The 24,838-nt window shown below is 35.8% G+C and overlaps 1 protein-coding gene across 1 annotated transcript in view; it reads right to left on the reverse strand.

Annotated features, from left to right (window-relative positions):
• Positions 1-24,838, reverse strand: part of EPHA5 (EPH receptor A5) — a 306,828-nt gene that overhangs the window by 135,676 nt on the left and 146,314 nt on the right. The window contains exon 5 of the mRNA XM_060298694.1: positions 22,529-22,864. Coding sequence (XP_060154677.1) covers positions 22,529-22,864 — 336 coding nt within the window. The remainder of the gene's footprint in view (positions 1-22,528; positions 22,865-24,838) is intronic.

Genomic DNA, 24,838 nt, shown 5'->3' on the forward strand with positions numbered 1-24,838 from the left:
TTCAAAGACATCCATGTCCTAATTCCCAGAATCTCTGAATATGTCACATTACATGGCAAAGGGAAATTAAAGTTGCAGATGGAATTAAGGTTGCTAATCAGCAAATAAGGAGATTATCCCGGGTTATCTGAGTTTGTCTAATGTAATCACAAGGGTACATGAAAGTGAAGAGGGAGGCAGGGCAAGGCAATGTAAGAGGGACTTGAGTCACCATTGCTGGATTTGAAGTTGGAGAGAGGGGCTCACAAGCCGAAGAACGCAGGTATCCTCTAGAAGCTGGGCAGACAAGGAAATCAATTCTTTCCTAGAGCCCCCCAAAGAAAACAGCCTTGCAGACCTTGATTTTAGCCTAATGAGACCCTTGTTGAACTCTGATATAAAGTATAATTATCAGAGATAATTATATCGAATGATAATAAATTTGTGTTGTTTAAGCCACTAAGTTTGCTTTAACTTGCTACAATAGCCATAGAAAACTAATACAGTTACCTACCCAACATGCAGCTGACTATACATGGATGAATAAGCAAGCCAAGGCAAGATGGAACACCTAGCAGTTATAGACTCTTGAGCAAAAATAAATGGTTATTATTTTAAGTTACTGAGTTTGGGGGTGGTTTGCTACATAGCACATTGCCAAGCATGCTTGTGGAATAAAATGTCAAAACTTTTTTTTTTTTTTAAGTGAGAAGAGAAAAGGCTCTAGAGTAGAACTTTGAGGAATAAAAATGTACAAATTGATGGGAAAAATAAAATAATTTACAAAATAAAATGCAAAAGAACATATATTTTAAGGGAGGGTTGGGTATTCCAAGAACAAAAAAATTTTACTCATAAAGACACTTGAAATACTAATAGACAAACTTTCACAAAACTTTTACCAGTTAGAACAAAGGACACTGCACATGGGCAACAAAACAGAGTTTTAATCCTCAAATCCATCTATCATTTTTTGTGCCACAGTTTTAGAGTTTTGATGGGATTGACTCTACATCTGGGTCCGTGGTGAGGACCCTGCGGAGGTCCCTAGGGAAGCCCATGGGGAATGAGCCAGCTGGTCTATTCCCGACCCCTTGTCACAGCGATGGGTTCCATAGCATCCCTCTCTCAATCTGGCCCTTGTGCTTGAAGTCTAGGGCTGTTAGTTGATAAATTGAGGAAGAGAAGTTTTCTTTCCTTCTGGTATGATGTGCTATAAATGTATGACGTCTGGAATCGCTCTAGCCATTTTGCTACCTTGAAAGAATTCCATCAAAACAGATCCAGAGGGCTTCCCTGGTGGCGCAATGGTTGAGAGTCCGCCTGCCGATGCAGGGGACACGGGTTCGTGCCCCGGTTTGGGAAGATCCCACATGCCGTGGAGCGGCTGGGCCCGTGAGCCATGGCCGCTGAGCTTGCGCGTCTGGAGCCTGTGCTCCGCAACGGGAGAGGCCACAACAGTGAGAGGCCCGCGTACCGGTATTAAAAAAAAAAAAAACAGACCCAGAAGAGGGTAAGCTCCAAAAATCTCAGAGAAATGAAGTCAGATCCGTGATCAAACTGTTTCTGAAACTGGTGCTTTTCAATGATAAATATGTTCCCTGCATTGCTTAAGTACATTCTAGTTGAATTTATCTTATTTGCAGCATTTTGGCTGCTGTAGAGTCATACAACTATGAATTTAAATCTGTAATCTATTAAAATAGGTAATACTGTGTAAAATAGGGATACAACTTACATACTTCAACGAGCTGGTGTGAGGAATAAGTAAGATAATGGGTGATACCTTTGGTTGTTCATATTTTAGAAAATATTGTGTAAGAGAAAAGAATTCTTGTATATGATAATTAAAACACCAAAGCCATGGCTGGATTAGATGAAATCTGAAATACCTTGAATTTCTCAAAACAAAAGGCCAGGGTTCGATGAAGGTGAGGAATGCAAGGGCTATTTAATAGTTATTTGGGAAAGAAGACCAGATTCAGGGATAAAAGGCAAACTCTGTCTCTATTTCCAATTTCACCAAAATGATTTTAGATATGTTGCTAAGAAATTTAGTTAACATATCTCTATAAAACTAGAACTTGGCACATAGTGATACCTGTTTTTGCTACAATCATCATTATTATTATCAGCTTCCTTAAAATAAGTTTAAGGAGCATTTAATTAAGAATTTAAAATAGATTCTGATTAAATATGAAAAAAATTATTCATATTAGTAAGACAAAAACAAATAAAATTAAGGGAGGGTAGATTGCTGTTAAACCAGATTCTAGTTGTACCACTGATGTGACTTGCTAACAAAATAATCAATAGTTGTTTTTCAAGACAGTACAGCTAGTCCTTTTAAAAGTTCATACTTTTGAGTTGAAGAACCTCATCTCACATGGAAGTAATTGCAGAAGTCTTCGAGGGATTTTCTAAACACTTAATAGTAGAACATTTATTTTCTCTGCTGACTTGTAATAACCAAGTTCGTGAATACTATCTCCACCAAAAGCAGCACAGTGACATACAGTGTTAGATTTTCTTCTGTAAGGAAAATGTAACGGTAGGACTAGAAATAATTGTAGTGCTTTAGAAAGTAGAGAAAAAAGTCAGACTACCTGACATGATCCTTTACCAATTACGTAAGTGTGTGATTGCATAGATTCAGGACGCAACCCACTAATATTTCCAGTCCAAGTCCCTGGAAAAATAGACTTAAGTCCTGTGAAAAACTGAATGTTTAGTTCCCTCTGAGAGTACCAATATTAGCATCTTACTGGAAAATGTGTAAAACGATTCATATAATCTTTGAGTCCTTTTATCCTCAGACGTAAATTTAAAATGTGTAAAATGGACCAAAACAAAAAAAAATAGAGGAGTCCCTCCCCCCAGCCTTATCCAGTTTCACTTTTCACGGTTTCAGATACCCACAGTCAACATCAGTCCAAAAATATTAAATGGAAAATCCGAGAAATAAACAATTCTTAAGTTTTATTTTTTTAAAACTGAACTACTTTTATTTTTTATTATTATTATTTTAACTCTGCATCCCAGTTCTTTTATTTTTTATATTTTATTTTTTTAATTTATTATTTACATCTTTATTGGAGTATAATTGCTTTACAATGGTGTGTTAGTTTCTGCTTTATAACAAAGTGAATCAGTTATACATATACATATGTTCCCATATCTCTTCCCTCTTGCGTCTCCCTCCCTCCCACCCTCCCTATCCCACCCCTCTAAGTGGTCACAAAGCACCGAGCTGTTCTCCCTGTGCTATGTGGTTCCTTCCCACTAGCTATCTATTTTACGTTTGGTAGTGTATATATGTCCATGCCACTCTGTCGCTTTGTCACAGCTTACACTTCCCCCTCCCCATATCCTCAAGTTCATTCTCTAGTAGGTCTGTGTCTTTATTCCCATCTTACCCTTAGGTTATTTATGACATTTTTTTTCTTAGATTCCATATATATGTGTTAGGATACGGTATTTGTCTTTCTCTTTCTGACTTACATCACTCTGTATGACAGACTCTAGGTCCATCCACCTCACTACAAATAACTCAATTTTGTTTCCTTTTATGGCTGAGTAATATTCCATTGTATATATGTGCCATGTCTTCTTTATCCATTCATCTGATGAAGGACACTTAGGTTGTTTCCATGTCCTGGCTATTGTAAATAGAGCTGCAATGAACATTTTGGTACATGACTCTTTTTGAATTATGGTTTTTTCAGGGTATATGCCCAGTAGTGGGATTGCTGGGTCATATGGCAGTTCTATTTGTAGTTTTTTAAGAAACCTCTATACTGCTCCCCATAGTGGCTGTACCAATTCACATTCCCACCAGCACTGCAAGAGTGTTCCCTTTTCTCCACACCTTCTCCAGCATTTATTGTTTCTAGATTTTTTGATGATGGCCATTCTGACCGGTGTGAGGTGATATCTCATTGTAGTTTTGATTTGCATTTCTCTAATGATTAATGATGTTGAGCATTCTTTCATGTGTCTGTTGGCAATCTGTGTATCTTCTTTGGAGAAATGTCTATTTAGGTCTTCTGCCCATTTTTGGATTGGGTTGTTTGTTTTTTTGATATTGAGCTGCATGTGCTGCTTGTAAATTTTGGAGATTAATCCCTTGTCAGTTGCTTCATTTGCAAATATTTTCTGACATTTTGAGGTTTGTCTTTTGGTCTTGTTTATGGTTTCCTTTGCTGTGCAAAAGCTTTTAAGTTTCATTAGGTCCCATTTGTTTATTTTTGTTTTTATTTCCATTTCTCTAGGAGGTGGGTCAAAAAGGATCTTGCTGTGATTTATGTCATAGAGTGTTCTGCCTATGTTTTCCTCTAAGAGTTTGATAGTTTCTGGCCTTACATTTAGGTCTTTAATCCATTTTGAGCTAATTTTTGTGTATGGTGTTAGAGAGTGATCTAATCTCATATTTTTACATGTACCTGTCCAGTTTTCCCAGCACCACTTATTGAAGAGGCTGTCCTTTCTCCTATGCACATTCCTGCCTCCTTTATCAAACATAAGGTGACCATATGTGCATGGTTTAGCTCTGGGCTTTCTATCCTGTTCCATTGATCTATATTTCTGTTTTTGTGCGAGTACCATACTGTCTGGATTACTGTAGCTTTGTAGTATAGTTTGAAGTCAGGGAGCTTTATTCTTCCAGCTCCGTTTTTCTTTCTCAATATTGCTTTGGCTATTTGGGGTCTTTTGTGTTTCCATACAAATTGTGAAATTTTTTGTTCTAGTTCTGTGAAAAATGCCAGTGGTAGTTTGATAGGGATTGCGTTGAATCTGTTAGATTGCTTTGGGTAGTAGAGTCATTTTCACAATGTTGATTCTTTCAATCCAAGAACATGGTATGTCTTTCCATCTATTTGTATCATCTTTAATTTCTTTCATCAGCCTCCTATAATTTTCTGCATACAGGTCTTTTGTCTCCTTAGGTAGGTTTATTCCTAGATATTTTATTCTTTTTGTTGCAGTGGTAAATGGGAGTGTTTGCTTAATTTCACTTTCAGATTTTTCATCATTAGTGTATAGGAATGCCAGAGATTTCTGTGCATTAATTTTGTATCCTGCTAGTTTATCAAATTCATTGATTAGCTCTAGTAGTTTTCTGGTAGCATCTTTAGGATTCTCTATGTATAGTATCATGTCATCTGCAAACAATGACAGCTTTACTTCTTCTTTTCTGATTTGGATTCCTTTTATTTCTTTTTCTTCTCTGATTGCTGTGGGTAATACTTCCAAAACTATGTTAAATAAGAGTGGTGAGAGTGGGCAACCTTGTCTTGTTCCTGATCTTAGTGGAAATGCTTTCAGTTTTTCACCATTGAGGACAATGTTGGCTGTGGGTTTGTCATATATGGCCTTTATTATGTTCAGGAAAGTTCCCTCTATGCCTACTTTCTGCAAGATTTTTATCATAAATGGGTGATGAATTTTGTCAAAAGCTTTCTCTGCATCTATTGAGATGATCATATGGTTTTTCTCCTTCAATTTGTTAATATGGTGTATCACGTTGATTGATTTGCGTATATTGAAGAATCACTGCATTACTGGAATAAACCCCACTTGATCATGGTGTATGATCCTTTTAATGTGCTGCTGGATTCTGTTTGCTAGTATTTTGTTGAGGATTTTTGCATCCATGTTCATCAGTGATATTGGCCTGTAGTTTTCTTTCTTTGTGACATCCTTGTCTGGTTTTCGTATCAGGGTGACGGTGGCCTTGTAGAATGAGTTTGGGAGTGTTCCTCCCTCTGCTATATTTTGGAACAGTTTGAGAAGAATAGGTGTTAGCTCTTCTCTAAATGTTTGATAGAATTCGCCTGTGAAGCCATCTGCACCTGGGCTTTTGTTTGTTGGAAGATTTTTAATCACAGTTTCAATTTCAGTGCTTGTGATTGGTCTGTTCATATTTTCTATTTCTTCCTGATTCAGTCTTGGCAGGTTGTGCCTTTCTAAGAATTTGTCCATTTCTTCCAGGTTGTCCACTTTATTGGCATAGAGTTGCTTGTAGTAATCTCTCATGATCTTTTGTATTTCTGCAGTGTCAGTCGTTACTTCTCCTTTTTCATTTCTAATTCTATTGATTTGAGTCTTCTCCCTTTTTTTCTTGATGAGTCTGGCTAATGGTTTATCAATTTTGTTTATCCTTTCAAAGAACCAGCTTTTAGTTTTATTGATCTTTGCTATCGTTTTCTTCATTTCTTTTTCATTTATTTCTGATCTGATTTTTATGATTTCTTTCCTCCTGCTAACTTTGGGGTTTTTTTGTTCTTCTTTCTCTAATTGCTTTAGGTGCAAGGTTAGGTTGTTTATTCGAGATGTTTCCTGTTTCTTAAGGTAAGATTGTATTGCTATAAACTTCCCTCTTAGAACTGCTTTTGCTGCATCCCATAGATTTTGAGTCGTCGTGTCTCCATTGTCATTTGTTTCTAGGTATTTTTTGATTTCCCCTTTGATTTCTTCAGTGATCACTTCGTTATTAAGTAGTGTATTGTTTAGCCTCCATGTGTTTGTATTTTTTACAGATCTTCTCCTGTGATTGATATCGAGTCTCATAGCGTTGTGGTTGGAAAAGATACTTGATACAATTTCAATTTTCTTAAATTTACCAAGGCTTGATTTGTGACCCAAGATATGATCTATCCTGGAGAATGTTCCATGAGCACTTGAGAAAAATGTGTATTCTGTTGTTTTTGGATGGAATGTCCTATAAATATCAATTAACTCCATCTCATTTAATGTATCATTTAAAGCTTGTGTTTCCTTATTTATTTTCATTTTGGATGATCTGTCCATTGGTGAAAGTGGGGTGTTAAAGTCCCCTACTATGAATGTGTTACTGTCGATTTCCCCTTTTATGGTTGTCAGTATTTGCCTTATGTATTGAGGTGTACCTATGTTGGGTGCATAAATATTTACAATTGTTATATCTTCCTCTTGGATCGATCCCTTGATCATTATGTAGTGTCCTTCTTTGTCTCTTCTAATAGTCTTTGTTTTAAAGTCTATTTTGTCTGATATGAGAATTGCTACTCCAGCTTTCTTTTGGTTTCCATTTGCATGAAATACCTTTTTCCATCCCCTTACTTTCAGTCTGTATGTGTCTCTAGGTCTGAAGTGGGTCTCTTGTAGACAGCAAATATATGGGTCTTGTTTTTGTATCCATTCAGCCAATCTGTGTCTTTTGGTGGGAGCATTTAGTCCATTTACATTTAAGGTAATTATCGAAATGTGTGTTCCCATTCCCATTTTCTTAATTGTTTTGGGTTTGTTATTGTAGGTCTTTTCCTTCTTTTGTGTTTCTTGCCTAGAGAAGTTCCTTTAGCAGTTGTTGTAGAGCTGGTTTGGTGGTGCTGAACTCTCTCAGCTTTTGCTTGTCTCTAAAGGTTTTAATTTCTCCATCAAATCTGAATGAGATCCTTGCTGGGTAGAGTAATCTTGGTTGCAGGTTTTTCTCCTTCATCACTTTAAATATGTCCTGCCAGCCCCTTCTGGCTTGCAGAGTTTCTGCTGAAAGATCAGCTGTTAACCTTATGGGGATTCCCTTGTGTGTTATTTGTTGTTTTTCTCTTGCTGCTCTTAATATGTTTTCTTTGTATTTAATTTTTGACAGTTTGATTACTATGTGTCTTGGCGTGTTTCTCCTTGGATTTATGCTGTATGGGACTCTCTGTGCTTCCTGGACTTGATTAACTATTTCCTTTCCCATATTAGGGAAGTTTTCAACTATAATCTCTTCAAATATTTTCTCAGTCCCTTTCTTTTTCTCTTCTTCTTCTTGGACCCCTATAGTTCGAATGTTGGTGTGTTTAATGTTGTCCCAGAGGTCTCTGAGACTGTCCTCAGTTCTTTTCATTCTTTTTTCTTTATTCTGCTCTGCAGTAGTTATTTCCACTGTTTTATCTTCCAGGTCACTTATCCATTCTTCTGCCTCAGTTATTCTGCTATTGATCCCTTCTAGAGTATTTTTAATTTCATTTATTGTGTTGTTCATCATTGCTTGTTTCCTCTTTAGTTCTTCTATGTCCTTGTTAAATGTTTCTTGCATTTTGTCCATTCTATTTCCAAGATTTTGGATCATCTTTACTATCATTATTCTGAATTCTTTTTCAGGTAGGCCACCTATTTCCTCCTCATTTGTGAGGTCCGGTGGGTTTTTATCTCACTCTTTCATCTGCTGTGTGTTTTTGTGTCTTCTCATTTTGATTATCTTACTGTGTTTGGGGTCTCCTTTTTGTAGGCTGCAGGTTCATAGTTCCCATTTTTTTGGTGTCTGTCTTCCGTGGTTAAAGTTGGTTCAGTGGGTTTTGTAGGCTTCCTGGTGGAGGGGACTAGTGCCTGTGTTCTGGTGGGTAAGGTTGGATCTTATCTTTCTGGTGGGCACGTCCACGTCTGGTGGTGTGTTTTGGGATGTCTGTGGCCTTATTATGGTTTTAGGCAGCCTGTCTGCTAATGGATGGGGTTGTGTTCCTGTCTTGCTAGTTGTTTGGCATAGGGTGTCCAGCACTGTAGCTTGTTGGTCATTGAGTGAAGCTGGGTGTTGCTGTTGAGATGGAGCTCTCTGGGAGATTTTCACCATTTGATATTACATGGAGCTGGGAGGTCTCTTGTGGACCAGTGTCCTGAAGTTGGGTCTCCCTCCTCAGAGGCACAGCACTGACTCCTGGCTGCAGCACAAACAGCCTCTCATCCACATGGCTCAGACCAGGTATGTGGGGAGTTTCTTGCCTTTGGGGAGTGTTCAATGGGTGTTCTGTAGGAGTTGTTCCACATGTAGATGTATATCTAATGTATTTGTGGGGAGGAAAGTGATCTCCGTGTCTTATTCTTCCGCCATCTTCCCCCTCTCCTGAACTACTTTTAAAGGCAAATGCTCAGGGGTGTGAAGAGAGGCAACCGTCAAGAAAGAAACACTTGAAGAAATGGCTTCCAACAGAAGATCCACAAGACTTAAAAGGAAATACAACTCGGTCACCTAGTGGAAAGGCTGTAATGTGTGTGAGGGCTATCCTTTGTTGTGCATGACACTCAGGTCCAGCGCGGTGATGCCTCTGCCTCAGACGAGCGCTAACAACTGCCTCGCGGTGTGTACACTGTCCCCACGGCCCCCAGGAACTTCCTCCTCCTGGCTCCCCACCCCCATAGGCCCCGCCCACGAGCCAAGCATAAGTTTTAAATTGCCTATTGTTCTGAGTAATGTGATAAAATCTCACATTGACCCGCTCCATCCCACCTAGGATCCCCAACCATCAACATCCTCTGCTCCTGGCATCCAAAAATCCACTTCTTCATGGCTCAATGATCCAGGACCACCTGAAGCAGATGATCTTCCTTCTGACAAATCATCAGAATGTCAATAGCAGCCTAGCACTATGTCACAATGCCAAGGTCATTCATTTTATGTCATCAGATAGGCATTTTATCAACTCACATCGTCACAAGAAGAAAAAAGGTGAGTACAGTACAAAAAGACATTTTGAGAGAAAGAGACCACATTGACATAAATTTTATTACAGTATATTGTTACAATTGTTCTATTTTATTATTAGTTATCACTGTTAATCCCTTGCTGTGCCTAACTTATGTATATATTAATATATAGGGAAAAACATAGTATATATGTATAGCACAGGTCACCAACCCCGTTCACAGACCTCTACTGGTCCGCAACCTGTTAGGAACTGAGCCACACAGCAGGAGGTGAGTGGCAGGTGAGCCAGCAAAGCTTCATCTGCCAGTCCCCATCACTCACATTACTGCCTGAACCATTGCTCACATTACCGCTCACACCCCCCCTCCACCGTCCATGGAAAAACTGTCTTCCACAAAACCGGTCCCTGGTGCCAAAAAGGTAGGGACCACTGATGTATAGGGTTCCATATTATCCAAGGTTTCAGGCATCCACTGGGGGTCTTGGAATGTATCCCCTGCAGATAAGTGATATTTTCTATTTGCATACGCAATCCTACGATCAATTCCCAACAAACTAGGAGGAGTTTTAGCACTACTACTCTCAATCCTTGTTCTAATATTCATCCCAATACTACACACATCTAAACAATGAAGCATAATATTCTGACCCTTCAGCCAACTCTTATTCTGAGTACTAGCCGCAGATCTCCTAACTCTAACATGAATTGGAGGCCAACCCGTAGAACACCCATACATAATTGTAGGCCAAATAGCATCCATCTTATATTTTCTCTTAATCCTAGTGTTAATACCAGTAACTAGTCTTATCGAAAATAAACTCCTAAAGTGAAGAGTCTTTGTAGTATAACAAAATACCCTGGTCTTGTAAACCGGAATAGGAGAAACCCACACTGCTAAACTGCAACCACCATTCCCATTACTACCAATAACTTAAAAACACTACTAATTTACTCTCTACAAACAAAGGTTTTTTTTCTGAAATAGAACTATTTCTTTCTATATGTATAGTATATAAATGGTTAATTAAGTATAAGTAATAACAAGTAAAGTCTTATTAATATGAGTATACTGTTGATGACAGAAATTATAACTTGAAAGGTTAGTAATTTATAGGATAATGAAAGTTTTCATCTTCAAATGTCATTTACTGTTTTATTAGGGAAAAATAAAGATTGTTTAAAAAATAGATAGACACCCTCTAAATTCATATACTTTAAATACATAGATGTAATTAAAGCAGAGAAACTGCACTGTTTGGAATAATACTGTATTTGTATTTGGTTCTCTACCACAAGCCTAAGGGAAATCATTGCTCGAATTGTAGTTTAAGCATCGGTTTGCAGTACAGGTCATATCCTCAGGCCTTTTAGGCTTGAAGATTCAATAATCTAGGCTCTCTTTTCTTACTAATGGAAGAAAATTTGTAAAAAGTGAGATCAAAAAGCCAGCACTGCAAGCATATTTTGTTTAATGGAAAACATTTCACATCTTCAAACACACTCTTCAAGCTAGATGCTTGTTTTGACAAAGAAGATATTGGTGTTTGTGTGCCAAGCTACAAATAGGTAATTTGCTCTGACTGAATTCCAATAATGTATTAAATGGACTGTCAAATATTAATAAAATTAGATATAACAGAATAAATTAAAATTATCCCAATAGTCAAATAATCTCAAGATAATTTTTGTCACTTCATTTTGTGTTAATAGATCATTCAATAATAGGTCATTATCAGCAAAGATTGATCACTCTGGTATTGATGTTCCCCAAACAAGGCATGACTATTGAAATAGATGTAAGGGCAGTTACAAAATGGTGTATCATCTATTTTTAATAGATGCAACTGTATATCCTAAGTGGATTTGAATAAATGCCTCTACAGACATGTATGTGTGATAAAGGAAGCAAAATACAGAGAAAAACAATGTGAAGTCAACAAGTCAATCCATATCGTCATCCAAAGATAATGAATTTGATGCTATTGCTGCTGTGCTTAATACTCTGTCATTAGTTCTCTTCTAACTGTTTTATTTTATTAGACTTTATTCTTCAATTAGTTAATTCTTTAGCAAGAAAATAAAAACTTCTAAGGTTGGAGTAGGATGGAGTACTTCAGCTGCTTTTGTATCTTTCAGAATGCTCAGTAGCATATGATGAACGCAGGAGGTGCTGAATAAATACTTGATGTTTGAATGAATGGCAGTCAATTTCAAGAAAATCACATGAACAAATCATTTCGACATGCTGTACAAAAAACATTTCAGTATTCTAAGTAAACTTCATTTAGAACCTAATAGAGGACTCATGGATATGCTTGATTTAAACATGATTTCACATCTGTATTATGCTACATCTAAAGAGCATACTAAGAAGCTTTACATGATGCCAGGTCACTGGGAATGCTTTCAGAACTTTGTTCTCAAGGACTAGAGAGCAACAGCACTTCAGAGTGAGGTTTTAAACAACTTGATATTCTATGCATATCAATTTACAATAGGCATCTTTACACAAATAAGTTCACAGCATACATGCCAATGAGATGAATGATTGAACAGTTCAAATGCTGAGTGAGTTGCTCTGATTCTGAACTGAACCACATGACGGTTCACACTTGAAATGGATTTTTGACCATGTTTCTGTTAAATAGGGAGTGAGTTTGCAACCAGAATTACATAAAAGAGCAGAGTTTAAAACTAGCTTCCAGGTGAGCAGTAGGCAGAATAGAGTACCCACATTAGAAAGAAAGAAAATAGTATTAACAAAATCATTGTTGGCGCAAAAACAGAAATCAGCAGGTAAAGAGCTTTTGAGAAAAGCAACATCAAGCAAACCTGATTAAGCGTTGTCACCATTCCCCTAGAGAGAAGGGACAGGAAACAAATATCATAACCTCCTGCAAGTGTAATTTTTCTCAAAATGTGGGCTAAACACACCATGCAGCAGAATCACTGACGGTGTGTGTGTGTGTGTGTGTGTGTGTGTGTGTGTGTGTGTTAAAATATGCAGATTCTCGGGCCCTCCCTTGGATATAATGAACCATAAATGCAGAGTGTGCAGCTCATAGTAAGTAACTCATAAACACACTATAGATTGAAAACACTATGCATTGCTCTTAAATAGCACCGTAATCATTATACAAAACTCCTCTCTGGAATGAGTTCAGTCAATTGCAGTGAATCCTTTTGTCAAGATTAGAGTGTCTAAAGAAATAGATATTAAGAAAGTAGGAAGGCCAGCTAAGCAGTAGACCTTAAATAATAATGTCTGATTTCAGAGTTCCAGAAAACCTAAACTTATAAATTACAATTAAGGCTCTGTGTCTAGATCCTGAATTTAAAAGAGAGGGGCTTGGGAGAGGCACTCAACAGAAATAAGAAAACAAAACCTTAGCACGTAATTGTTTGAAGAATTACAAAAAATTTAGAAACACGTTACACATCTCACCAGTAACTGAAATTATAACATTAATTCAAATAATAGAGAAACAATTGAACTCATTATTTTAGGTAATATTTTAAGAAGCACAGGTTCCAGGCATTATTGTGATCCCCAGGGGAAGATTCCAGAAAAATAGATAAGAAAGCAAATAGTTACACTGCCTGTGCTCCAGGTTACCTTAGAGAGGCAAGCCCAAACTGGAGAGCAGAGCAAACTTTCTTATGGAAGCAGAGATTTAAGCAGATCTGAAGACTGAGCTATCTAGGACAATGATGTAAGAAATAGGCTTCAGGCAGAGGAAACAGCAATATTTACTAGTGATTCAGAGCACAGTAGCTCTAGAGTAAGAATTTCATGGTTTGGATTCCTATTCCCTCACTTACTAGATTTGTGACCTTGGGCAAATCACTTCAGATCTTTAAACTTCAGTTTCTTCATCCTAAAAATGGGAATAATAATAATATTATGTCATGAAGATATTGCTAGAATCAAATAAGAAAATGCAAATAAAGTTCTTCGCATAGCAATGTGCACACACTAAGTGCTGAAACATGCTAGCCATCATAGTCTCTGTTATTGGTACCACAGTAGGTAGAAAGGAAAAAAAAGAAGGAACAGAAGTCCTTGAAGTCTCTTTTAGAAACCAGAGAAGTCTCTAGGAAGATTCTTGTCAGTAAACCAGACAAGTATTTTGAGGATTTCTAAAAATATTCCACCCCATCTGCTAATCCTTATTAAATACACTACAGATGAATTATGGAGAAATTCATCAGATTAGTGTCTCATTTTTGAACTATGTTTTCAAAACAGCAAATAGGTATAGGAAAAGCTCAGAACTTGTGCCTCACTTAAGCCAAGTTTTGATGTGGATGGGCAGCTTCAATTGGCAAAATTAAAAGATTTTTGTTGGTAGTATGAGGCCAATGTACAGATATTCATGATATGTAATTAAACAAAACATTTGTCTCTAGATATATTTCCTTAGAAACTTCAATAATTGACAAATTAATATTTGTCCACAAACAAAAATGATGTAGCTAAAAAAATTTGTATTTTTCCAAATACATTTTGATGAAAATGAAAATTATGACTATTTTCTATACACAAAGTATTTTCCCCCTTTTTGCTCTTACTTTGATGCTGTTATTCTCTTGTTTCTTTATGTTATTGCTGTGGATATTTTATTGAATTGAAAAACTTCAATGCCAATATAAAACTCAGTGTTTTAAGAAATCATTGAAGATAGAGTCACCACTGGAAAATGAAATCTCAGTTTACTCCTCCAAACTTGAAGCAGTTGCTTTTGTTACCTGTAGGATCACTGATTCTATATATTATTTTTCACTTTTGATTTTTTTTCTTTTTATTTTACTTCACCAATGAGTTTGTCTATATAATACTCATAAAGTCTAAAAGCTATTTATCTCATAGTTTCTTCTATGAACTCACACTATTTGGAATACTACTGAAAAGTTTCTTAAATACTACTATAGTAACATTTATCAATACCTTATTATGTGCTAAGCATTACTCTGTTTTATAGATATTAACTCATTTAATTCTCACAACCATCCAATGTTATAGATACTATTTTTTTTTTCCATTTTACAAGTGGATAAACTGAGATTCTGGAAGGTTTCAGTAACTTACCATGTCTCATAGCTAGTAAGTGGCAGAGAGAGCATGGAAAACAGAAAGTCTGGCTTCACAGTCTAGATCTTTAACCAACACACTAATTTGCTGCTCTGTGTAACAGATTAAACGTGCGTGCACACACATGCACACAGTTTCTACTCTGTGTATTTTATTTCAAAGACAATGAAATTATATTAGGTACACTGTGTAGGGAAATTGGAAAAGAACTGAAAATGTGACCTACAGTTTTATTGAGTTTTTTTCCTTTCTTATAAAATAAAATTTGGGTATACTGAATGAAAATCACTATATTAGGGCTTTAAATTGAATAAAGAATGCCCACAGATTGGGTAGTCAAAGGATCTGGGTCTCTGTCCCTGGGTGAATTAGTGTGTAAAGTGCAGTGGACGTAAGACAGTTATAAGCAGCACATTAGATGGCCAAAAGCAATATAAGTGGATCTACAAAATATTTTGATTGTGGTGAAAAATTTAGTAGTCAGAATGAGATATTTAACATAACGATTACATGAAATTAAAAACACATGCATCCAATGCTAAATAAACTTTTAATAAGAATACCTATGAATAGAAATAAACAATCCATGAAAAGGCTGCTGTTTAGGAAAATGGATTTGGGATAAAAGCAGTACATAAGAAAATATATAAACCAGGTGAGGACCTTGCATAGCTCAAAGATGGTAATGTGCCATGAGTTAAGGCATATTATTAACTCAACTCACATCATCTGAAATACAAAGAAAATACAGAATGAAGGGAAGAAAGAATAAAGGAAAGAAAGAAGGAAGAAAGGGGGAAGGGAGGAAGAAAAAGAGAAAGATAGATAGGATGAACAAACCTTAATTACTTGAAAAAACAGATTTTTTCAAAATAATGGAGATAACTTGCTTAACAATTTTATGTAGAAATTTTCATTCAAATTCGAACAAATTCATTGGATATCATAGTTTGAATATGGTGGCAAATCTGAAGATTTTTCAGTAGCTTCAATTTGAGATTCCGAAATAGCAATGCTACTAATGGCAGCAGCAACTGCAATAAAGTAAAGTGCCTGCCATTTATTGCTTGACAGCTGCAGTGGCAATGTTTCGCTTCATCAGGCCAGATCTCTGGTAGAGTACTGGGCATTTCTCCTGAAACTTGCCTCTAATCTTTGAATCTATTTTTCTCAATGATTGTATAAGCCACTAATACCTTTTATTAAAGGGCTTTTCTGTTTAAACCAGAGGAAATTTTGTTTGCAACTAAGAAAATAGACATTAAAACCAAAAAATGTTCCCCAAAGAGAAGTGTCGCAGGCAACAGTCTTTTAAAGGAATGGGGATGGACCAGTGGTTTGACTGGTTGAATTTCATTGTAGCAAGAACCTATGTAGTTTTAAAGGATGGTAATCTAACAACACGGGGCATATGTCTTATCACCTCTGGTCACCTCAAATAAAGTGATTCTTGAGGATAATATTTTTGGTGACCAAATTCCATCTGTTTTAGTACCATAAAAGCATGAGAAATATAAGAAATATAGGAAGGATAGCCTGTGTCTAACTGCACTGCAGAATTTAAAGAAACAAAATTAGCTTCTTAAAGTTTAAATTATCTGCTCAAGTCATATTTAGATGATCAGAGAGTCTCCATGCCGTAACTCACGTCCTCTTAACGGTGAAAAGGATGACAGAACTGCACATCAAAAACAAGTATTATCCCACAGAATTCCTGAACTGCTAAAATGATTGACTTTATTGCCTTGTCTTATGAGAAAATGAGGCCACTGACCGGAAAAAAAGAGTGAAACCCTGAACATTGGAATGTGGATATGTAGGAGAATACAGATGATTCAAAATATTCTCAACTTCTAAATCTTATTGAGTCTCTCCTGCTACCATTAAGCTGTCCCACACTTCACTGAAGAAGCTGTTCCTTCATGTCTTCAATACCTTATCTAAGATCATTAACTGATAGAAGGAAGTACTTGTCTTCCTGCTCAAACTTATTACTCCATTTGAACTCAAGATCCCAACATCCTCTTGGCAGCCAACTACCTGGTCAATACTGGAGACAAGAAGCTCCTTGAATATGAGTCTCACAAGATTCTGTAACTTAAATCTTCAAAAGCATAGGAAATATGTGTGAAAATGGATTCTATGTGTTCCTTACAGAGAAACGAGAAACAATTTCATTCAAGCTGGTATAAATGCATGATTAGAGATTCTGGATCCAGTGTCATTCTCCAGGTAGCTATCACAAGTGTTAAATGCTTCTTCAATTAGTTGACCAAAATCTGGACTGAAAGGTGGGCTAAGTTTTTAAATAAAGTTCAGATACTGGGAATTCCTTGTTTTAATGTAGAAGAAGGGATTAAATGACCTACTGAAATAGGAATGTTAAAGTGGATTTATTTTCCAAGACCTAAGAAACTATCCACTAATTACATCTTCAGAAAGGACCCAGAAGACAATTTCATTACCATAATGATGAGAAATAAATTGATGAGGACAGTGCCACTTTTATAAATAAAATCTCTAAAATTTCTGTTCTCTATACTTGAGAACACAGAGGTTGAAGATGCAGTGAAATGATTTCTTGATTTCTTTAGGGTTCAGGTATGGCAGAGGCCAAGTAGTAGCACTTTACCACTAGAAGGAAAGTGGGAACAGATTTCATTATAGGCAGCAGATGTGAATGGAAAAAGTCTAGTACGATGGCATTTAGCGACTGAAATAATGGGCCATTTGATCTGTACCACTAATGATATGAAGGTCTGAGAAATACAAATCAAACTTTAGTGACCTAGTTAGTCATGGTCTCTCACGAATTCCTAGACCTGATTTAGTCTACTTACCCTATAACCCCTAAATAAGAAGAGAAAGTTGTCCTTAAGAAGGACTGTGCAATAGTAACATACGTTAACATTATACATTTTCCTTCTCAGTTTATCTGAGACGAATCTCTGGCCATTTCTAGGTAAGTGGGAGGGGGGGTGTTACCGCCCAGATTATAAAATGTAGATTTCTGGATCTAAATTTATATTTACAAACTAGGGTATAGAATATAGATTCCACAAATTATAGAAAACTGCCTCTGAGCTAACACTAATCCAAGTGAATCCGGAATACCAAGAAACCCTGATCTGAGTGGAGGCTATGATGGTAATGTGATGAATGAGATTTTGTCCTGAGCCCATATTACAACTGGCACATTCAATTCTTTGATTATTTCACCAGGTTACTGGTGTATATTTGGAAGATTTTCTCTTCAACTGGAAGAAATGTCTCTTTGTCTCTGAGGCTCATGCAGTAAAAGCTGTAAAACTGTAGTAATGACCAAACTAAAGCATCTCCCTCCTGCCAAAAGAGTAAACACACACCTTTAGTGGATCCATGGGGGGAATGCAGCAATTAGTGTCACCATAAAAAATAAAGGAATAAAGAGTGGGGATTACCAACATGCCGATTTAAATTACCTGTTTAATCTGTATAGAAGACAAACTAATCCTGGCAAACAACAATACATTTAATCAAGTGGTGATTACAAATACAGCCAATAAGTTCTCTCCACTGAAGAAAATCAACAAGGACTCTCAGAATGACTATAGTAATAATCTAGCAAGTGACAATGAACATTTTTTTTAACATCTCAATCAATAGAGACCAACAGAAAACATTTGTTGCCCTCTTCTCAGGAACAACTATGTACTTTTACCATCTCAATTCAGCATTCTCTTAAATTTCCAACTCTACAGCATAATTTAGTCTCAGGAACCCTGATCATCTCCACATCCTGTGAGACATCATGCTGGACAACTACATGAATGGCATCAAATTGAAAGTACTTGATGAAATGGGATTATCATGTCCCCCAGACACCTTTGGAAGAACCAAGAAATAAAACCCTTCGAAATACAGTAATCACATTTCTTAGTGATATTTCTGATAGTCTGGGACAGGTTGGGACATTCCCTCCAAAGTGTTTGTTGCACTTTGCTACTCATATCATGTTAATCAAGTGCTCTGAGGAAAAAGTCCAAGAGTCTAAGACTATTTCAAAACAATTAAAATTTGGTCTATTTCAGCTCAGAATTAAGATTCTGTACCTTTGCAAATTAAAGTGTTAATACTTTTGGTTTTTCAGTTAGAATGAGCTTATTCTTTCTAGGGATAAAATATACATTTGCATATATTAAAAGAGCTTTATGATTTAATTCTTGATAAAGTATGCCTAGTGCAAAATTATTTTAAAGTAAAAATTTTTAAAATATGTTTATAGAAGAGCATCATAAATGCACACTCTTTTGTAAGCAGTTAATGAAACATTTAAAATAACTGCTTCAATGGGATTTTTAATTTTCATCCTATGTTGATATATCACCCTCCATCTATCCATCTATCTAGCAGATATATACTTTTAGATGCCCTAAAATAATAAAACAGAAGAACAACAGGAGAGAACAACAGAAGCATTGTCATGTAAATAATCTAAATGCTTTTCTCTATAAAGAAAAATTACTAAATGTACATCAATTTTTTAAAACAAGGCACTGCATAGAAAGACAAAAACACTAGAAAACTGGAGGAGCTCAATGAATTTTATTCCTTTTCTAAGTTTGAGTTTAATAAAGCACGGCTTGTATATCCATTATTTTATCCACTTTGCAATTTGACTATTAGAGTTCTTTATGTGATTAAAGTATTCACATTTCCGTGAGATGTTACGGAAAAACCCGAATGAATCTTTTGGCCAACGCAGTATTTTCCTATCACTTTCCCCTTCTCACACTGTTCTTTTACCTTTTTGTCTTTTTTAATACATCTTTATTGCAGTATAATTGCTTCACAATACTGTGTTAGTTTCTCTTGTACAACAAAGTGAATCAGCCATATGCATACATATCCCCTCCCTCCAACCATCCCTAACCTACCCCTCTAGGTCGTCGCAAAGCATCAAGCTGATCTCCCTGTGCTATATTGCTGCTTCCCACTAGCTATCTATTTTACATTTGGTAGTGTATATATATTTCGATGCTACTCTCACTTTGCCCCAGCTTCCCCCTCCCCCCACCCTGTGTCCACAAGTCCATTTGTAAATTACTTTTTTTCCTCAGTTTCCCCCTTCATATGTGTTTATATTTCTTGACCATGATAATCCCCGCAATAACTCTGTAATTCTTTCCTTGTCAACCTAAGTACTTATGCTGCATTTTACAAGGCCCATAAATTCCAACTAATTATAGTATTTAGCTTTTCTTAAAACTTCATCTTTTGACTTGACTATTAAATTACATGCAAAAATAGTATCATTTGAATTCAGGCAACTCGCAAAAGCAAGATGCTAGACTCCATAATGATTTAATAGCTGGAAAAATGTCTTAAATGCTGTATAAACATCCATAAATTAATCATTTAATCACTATCCTCAGCACGAAATCATTATTTCCTTTTATAGACTGAGCCAGGGTTACCTAATCAGTTTCAGTTTCTAGCTTAATGCACGATTCTCATCTTGAAAAAATTACTATTTTTTTTCTTCTTGTACTTGTTGAATATAATTTTGAATCTGGACAGTTCATATATCACATTCTTGTCACAAATATAAATCAATCAGAAAATGACAAAAAATTATAAAGTTGAGATAAATCAATTAAGAAACAAATGCATTTCTCAAAAAACACTCCTTAGAGGAGAATAAAACTAATGTTGGAATCTGCTGAAAGAAGTTTTATATAAAAACCGCATATGGTACAGATAACTTTCTTCAATTTAATGCTGAAGAAAAATTCAGACATTAAAACCAACTACTACAGCCCACTTTCTATAATGATGGTACTTGATAAATGTCCAGCATAGTGGCATTGAATCTAAGAGCTTTTAGGAGCTACGTGAAGTTAATAATTTTTGTGGAAATTGAGACTTAGTTGGTCTGAAATGTCAGATACTGCGAAAATCTCCCTTCTTATTTTGATTTTTTTTGGGGTAGTTTTGTGGTGATTTTACACTATGTGTACTCTGAGAACTTGGGGAAAAGAAGCAGCAACCAAAAGTTTCTGCTCTGAATACAAATGTTTGTTTTACATGAAAGCCATGCTTTGAACAGCTGGATAAAAATTATTCTTTCTTGGTATTTAAGGTATTTATAGTTGAAAAAACAAAAAACACACTTTGCAGTCCTAACAGGCCAGCAAGTCAAAGACAACTAGACCAAACATTTATTAATAACATCATTTAAAAAATAAACGGTCATTTCTTACATCTAGTTCATCAGAGAAATATCTTTCAAAGAAAGTTATGCAAGCTTAGAAAATGTCCTCCCAAAGGGATACAACTCTTAATGATTGTTCAATATGCTTTCAATATGTTAATGAAAGATTCACAGGTAGAACCAAGTAAGCTTGAAAGACGTTGCATATGAAGTCTGAAATCAAATGTTTAATGCCAGTATTTTTCTGATGTGGGAAGGCAGTTCACATTCACAGAGCACTGCGATGGAAAATCCACATATACTAGTATTGCCAGAAGCTGAGTCTATACTGAAGGAAAACCTAACTTTCACTATTTTTGTCTAGCTCTTTTTAGCACTTTTATTAGTTCAACCTTAGGTTAGGGAGTAAATGGAGAAAATATAAAGGATTCACTGAGGACGGTGGTGTATACGTGTACCGTGTTTTTTCTCATGGAATAAAAAAATGCTATTGGCATGTATTCAACATGGATGAGAACATCTAGAGTGCTTAGAATGATTCTTAGTGAATTACGCACATACCTGTATATTATCTGGGCCACTTTTGAATGTTTTCTTCAGTTTTATCACTCAAAAATAACTATGAACTCAATGGCATGTGTTTTCTTTTTCTTATTCTCAAGAGATAACCACGTCATTTACCTGACACATCCAATAATTCTAATTATTTTGGCCAAAACTTGATTACCAACAGCATTCTCTTGTCAACCAGATCATTCCACCACCTACAAACTTATATTAACATTATATGAATTAAGTCTGATTCGATTCAGTCAAACACATCCTATTGCATTGTGAGCTCTACCGGCAAAGATGTCCTCACCCACAAAAGCCCACCTGAGGTAATTATGAGGTAACAAGCTTACGCCCTTGGACTGAGAGTTTTGGCCAAAAAATAGAAGGAAAGTTACATTTAATGTCTCTTTCCGCCCATGTACTTGTTGTTGACAAAAACAAGTTATAAGTTACTCATAGGCTTTGAATGACTCTTGCCACATAATGAGTTATTAATTCAGCCATAGTTTATCTTTGGTTTTTATTTTAACAGAAAATAATTCTTCTATATTGTTTACTTAAAATCAAATATTTGAGGGGAAAATTTAGGGGAATTAGTAGTTCAAGCAGAACTATTTTCCCTACTCCTTAATAATTACTCCCTAATATTTCCAAGATCTTCATATGGTATATAGATGTATCTTCACATGTATGGTGGTTGTACAGTGGTTCATAGTTATTTTAATTTTGATAAGTGGATTTATCAAAAAATTATCTCATGCATTTTTATTATAATAATAATAGAAATAATAAGAAAACCCTATTTCAATCTGCAAAGAAAATTCAGATGTGGTGCCAAACAAAGAAACCAACCTGCCAGATTACCTGCTAAATTAATGAACTAAATAAAAACACCTGAAGTAAAACAACAAAAATGTAGATCTGAGCTGTAATTATTGCACTGTGTGAAGCTGTAATTATTGCACTGTGGGATAAAAAATTTTGTCACAAATGGATTTGAGCCAGAAATGTATTTTTTAATGAAAAAATTCAATTAAAGCCTTTTTTTTTTTTTCTGTCCATGGATGTGTCTGCTAAGAAAGCCTTAGCTTTTATTTGCTTAAAGCTAAGATAAAGCATTTCAAGATGTATTTTACTTTAAGTCCTAACCCTCTGGATAATGAGAAGTCATCTCTCATGTCTCAGGCAACGTTGCCCTGAGCTGTGGAGATGACTGACAGTGCTCGGCCTAAGGTACACGATTTGGTTAGACATCACACTTACCTGCTTGATTTGTGGTTACATTTACAGACACATACTGCCGGGCTCCTGGGCTCAAGTCGGACACTCCATTCACTGCCTCAATCTCAAAGGTATAGTTTGTGTGAGCAAGCAGATCCACCATCATGACAGAGGTGTTTTTCAGGCCGATTTGCTGGGGGAGGTACCTGACATGACCGCCACACTCGTCACACACACCTGCATGTGAGTTGCACTTCTTGCATGCAATATAATATGACACATCTTTCCTTCCACCAGTGTCAGCAGGAGGAATCCATTCCAGAAAGACACTAGTTTCATTAACATTTGAGATGGCATTCCGAGGAGCTGAGGGGGGTCCTGGTTTGCAAAGTAAAGTGAAAAAAACAAATTTTGAGATGATAAAATTAAGCATTGTTTACTACACAAATGTCTGGTCTGAAGGAAAAAAAATGGATTTGCAATCAATCTGTTAAGCAGGGAGAATGCAAGAGTCATCAATTTGTAATAATCTTTGAAAAATCTTGTTATACCTTTGTAGAAACAATAGTGGGGTTGGTATACTATAGAAATGACTTATCTTGGCAAAGTTGCAAATTCAAATAAAGATGTTTTGCTTAGTGTATACGTAAAGAATTATGGAGTAAAAATATTTATGCAAAAAATGTTAGATAAAATTATGTATTCAAATAGTGGCAAGTTCTTTGGCAAGTCCAAGGACAAATTCTCCTTGGGGATTGAACAGATTACTTCCTCAGTGATACTCATCCCTGAAACCTAGGAAGTAAACATGAAGGATTTACTAAGCAATGAGCACAGGTAGAAATAGGATTTATTAGTGTGGCTCTTGACTACAAATTCCACAAAAAGTAGAAAAAGTAGCCTTAGTTTATCTCAAAATAAATTGCATAGCTACTGATAAACCATCAACAGAATTTGGAACCTCCCTCATATGTCAAGAAAGAACTAGGATTTAAGTAGGTGATCAACATTGCAATCTGTAATAAGAGTTTGCTTACTTTGATATTGTTTTAATATTGTGTTTCTGCAAAATTGTGAATTTTACTTAATTGGAAACCTAAAATTTATTTTAAAAATAATTCTCAAAAACACAATAAGAGGAAGAATGAACATGTTCTGACCTTGAAAGATCAGCAGAATAAATTTATATATAAATAACAAATAATATTCATGTGTATATTACTTTATTTCTGAAATAATAGTTAGCAGACTAAAGAGAATTAAACTTGTTTACATATCAATTGTAACAAATGTATTACTCTGGTGGGGGACGTTGATAACGAGACAAGCTATGAATGTTTGCGGACAGGGGATACATGGGAAATCTCTATACCTTCCTCTCATTTTTGTTGTGAACCTAAAACTGCTCTAAAAAATAGAGTCTTTAAAAGAATTCATTGCATCATGTCTGACTCTATAGTAGATTTTTAGATACTCAGAGTTACAACTTCAGTCAGCTGTTAATATTATATGATCAGATGTTCTCAAAGAGAAAATACATTTATATTTGTTTCAGACATAGTAAAGATTTCCCAACAGGGAATAAAATGGACTGTGATGGTAGCTGAATGGTTCATAAGCATAAATTAAGCTACTTAGGATGACATAGCTTAGTTATCTTAATATGTGCTGTCTGTTCTAAATATAGAAATTAATGTTAATTTCTACCTAACATTTATTAAGCCATGACTACTGAGGACTAAATTTAAAAGTAATAAGAAAGCTACGTACCATTTATAAAATGTCACTTAAAATTAAAGAACCCCATAATGTAAAAGCTGCCAGTTTTGACAAAACAATCTCCACTTTAGTTATATTTGTGGTTGAACCCTGTGAATTTTTCCATACAACCTCACACACTTCAATATAAAACAGTCACTTTTAAGTTGAAACAAATACTTAAGACGGAAATACAAGTGTGTTTTTTTTTTTCTATTCCCTCTACCTTATTTATTTAATAGTGGAAGGTTATGGAGAAAATGTAATTTGAGATCAAAATGTTACAGGTCTACTTGTGAGAAAAAGGTAAAATATACTTGAAATTTGTCTACTTCAAAAAGATATCAGACTTCTGAGGGTTTTTTTCTACCAACTGAAATACACTCCTCAGTTACCACCTTTCCTCTAAATCTGTAAAAACTGCATCAGAGTCTGACTCTTTCTCTTGACTCTGCTACTAACAGCCCCTCAGCATGTGGGTGGGGGCACATATGCCTCTCAAATTCAAAATACAACTCATATTCAAGGGAAGCCCTAAAGTAGAGGTAACCAGTGGAGACTGAGACTGACATGCACCTAAAAACAATGTAATGA

This window comes from Globicephala melas, chromosome 5 (assembly GCF_963455315.2).
Source record: "Globicephala melas chromosome 5, mGloMel1.2, whole genome shotgun sequence".
Taxonomy (NCBI): domain Eukaryota; kingdom Metazoa; phylum Chordata; class Mammalia; order Artiodactyla; family Delphinidae; genus Globicephala; species Globicephala melas.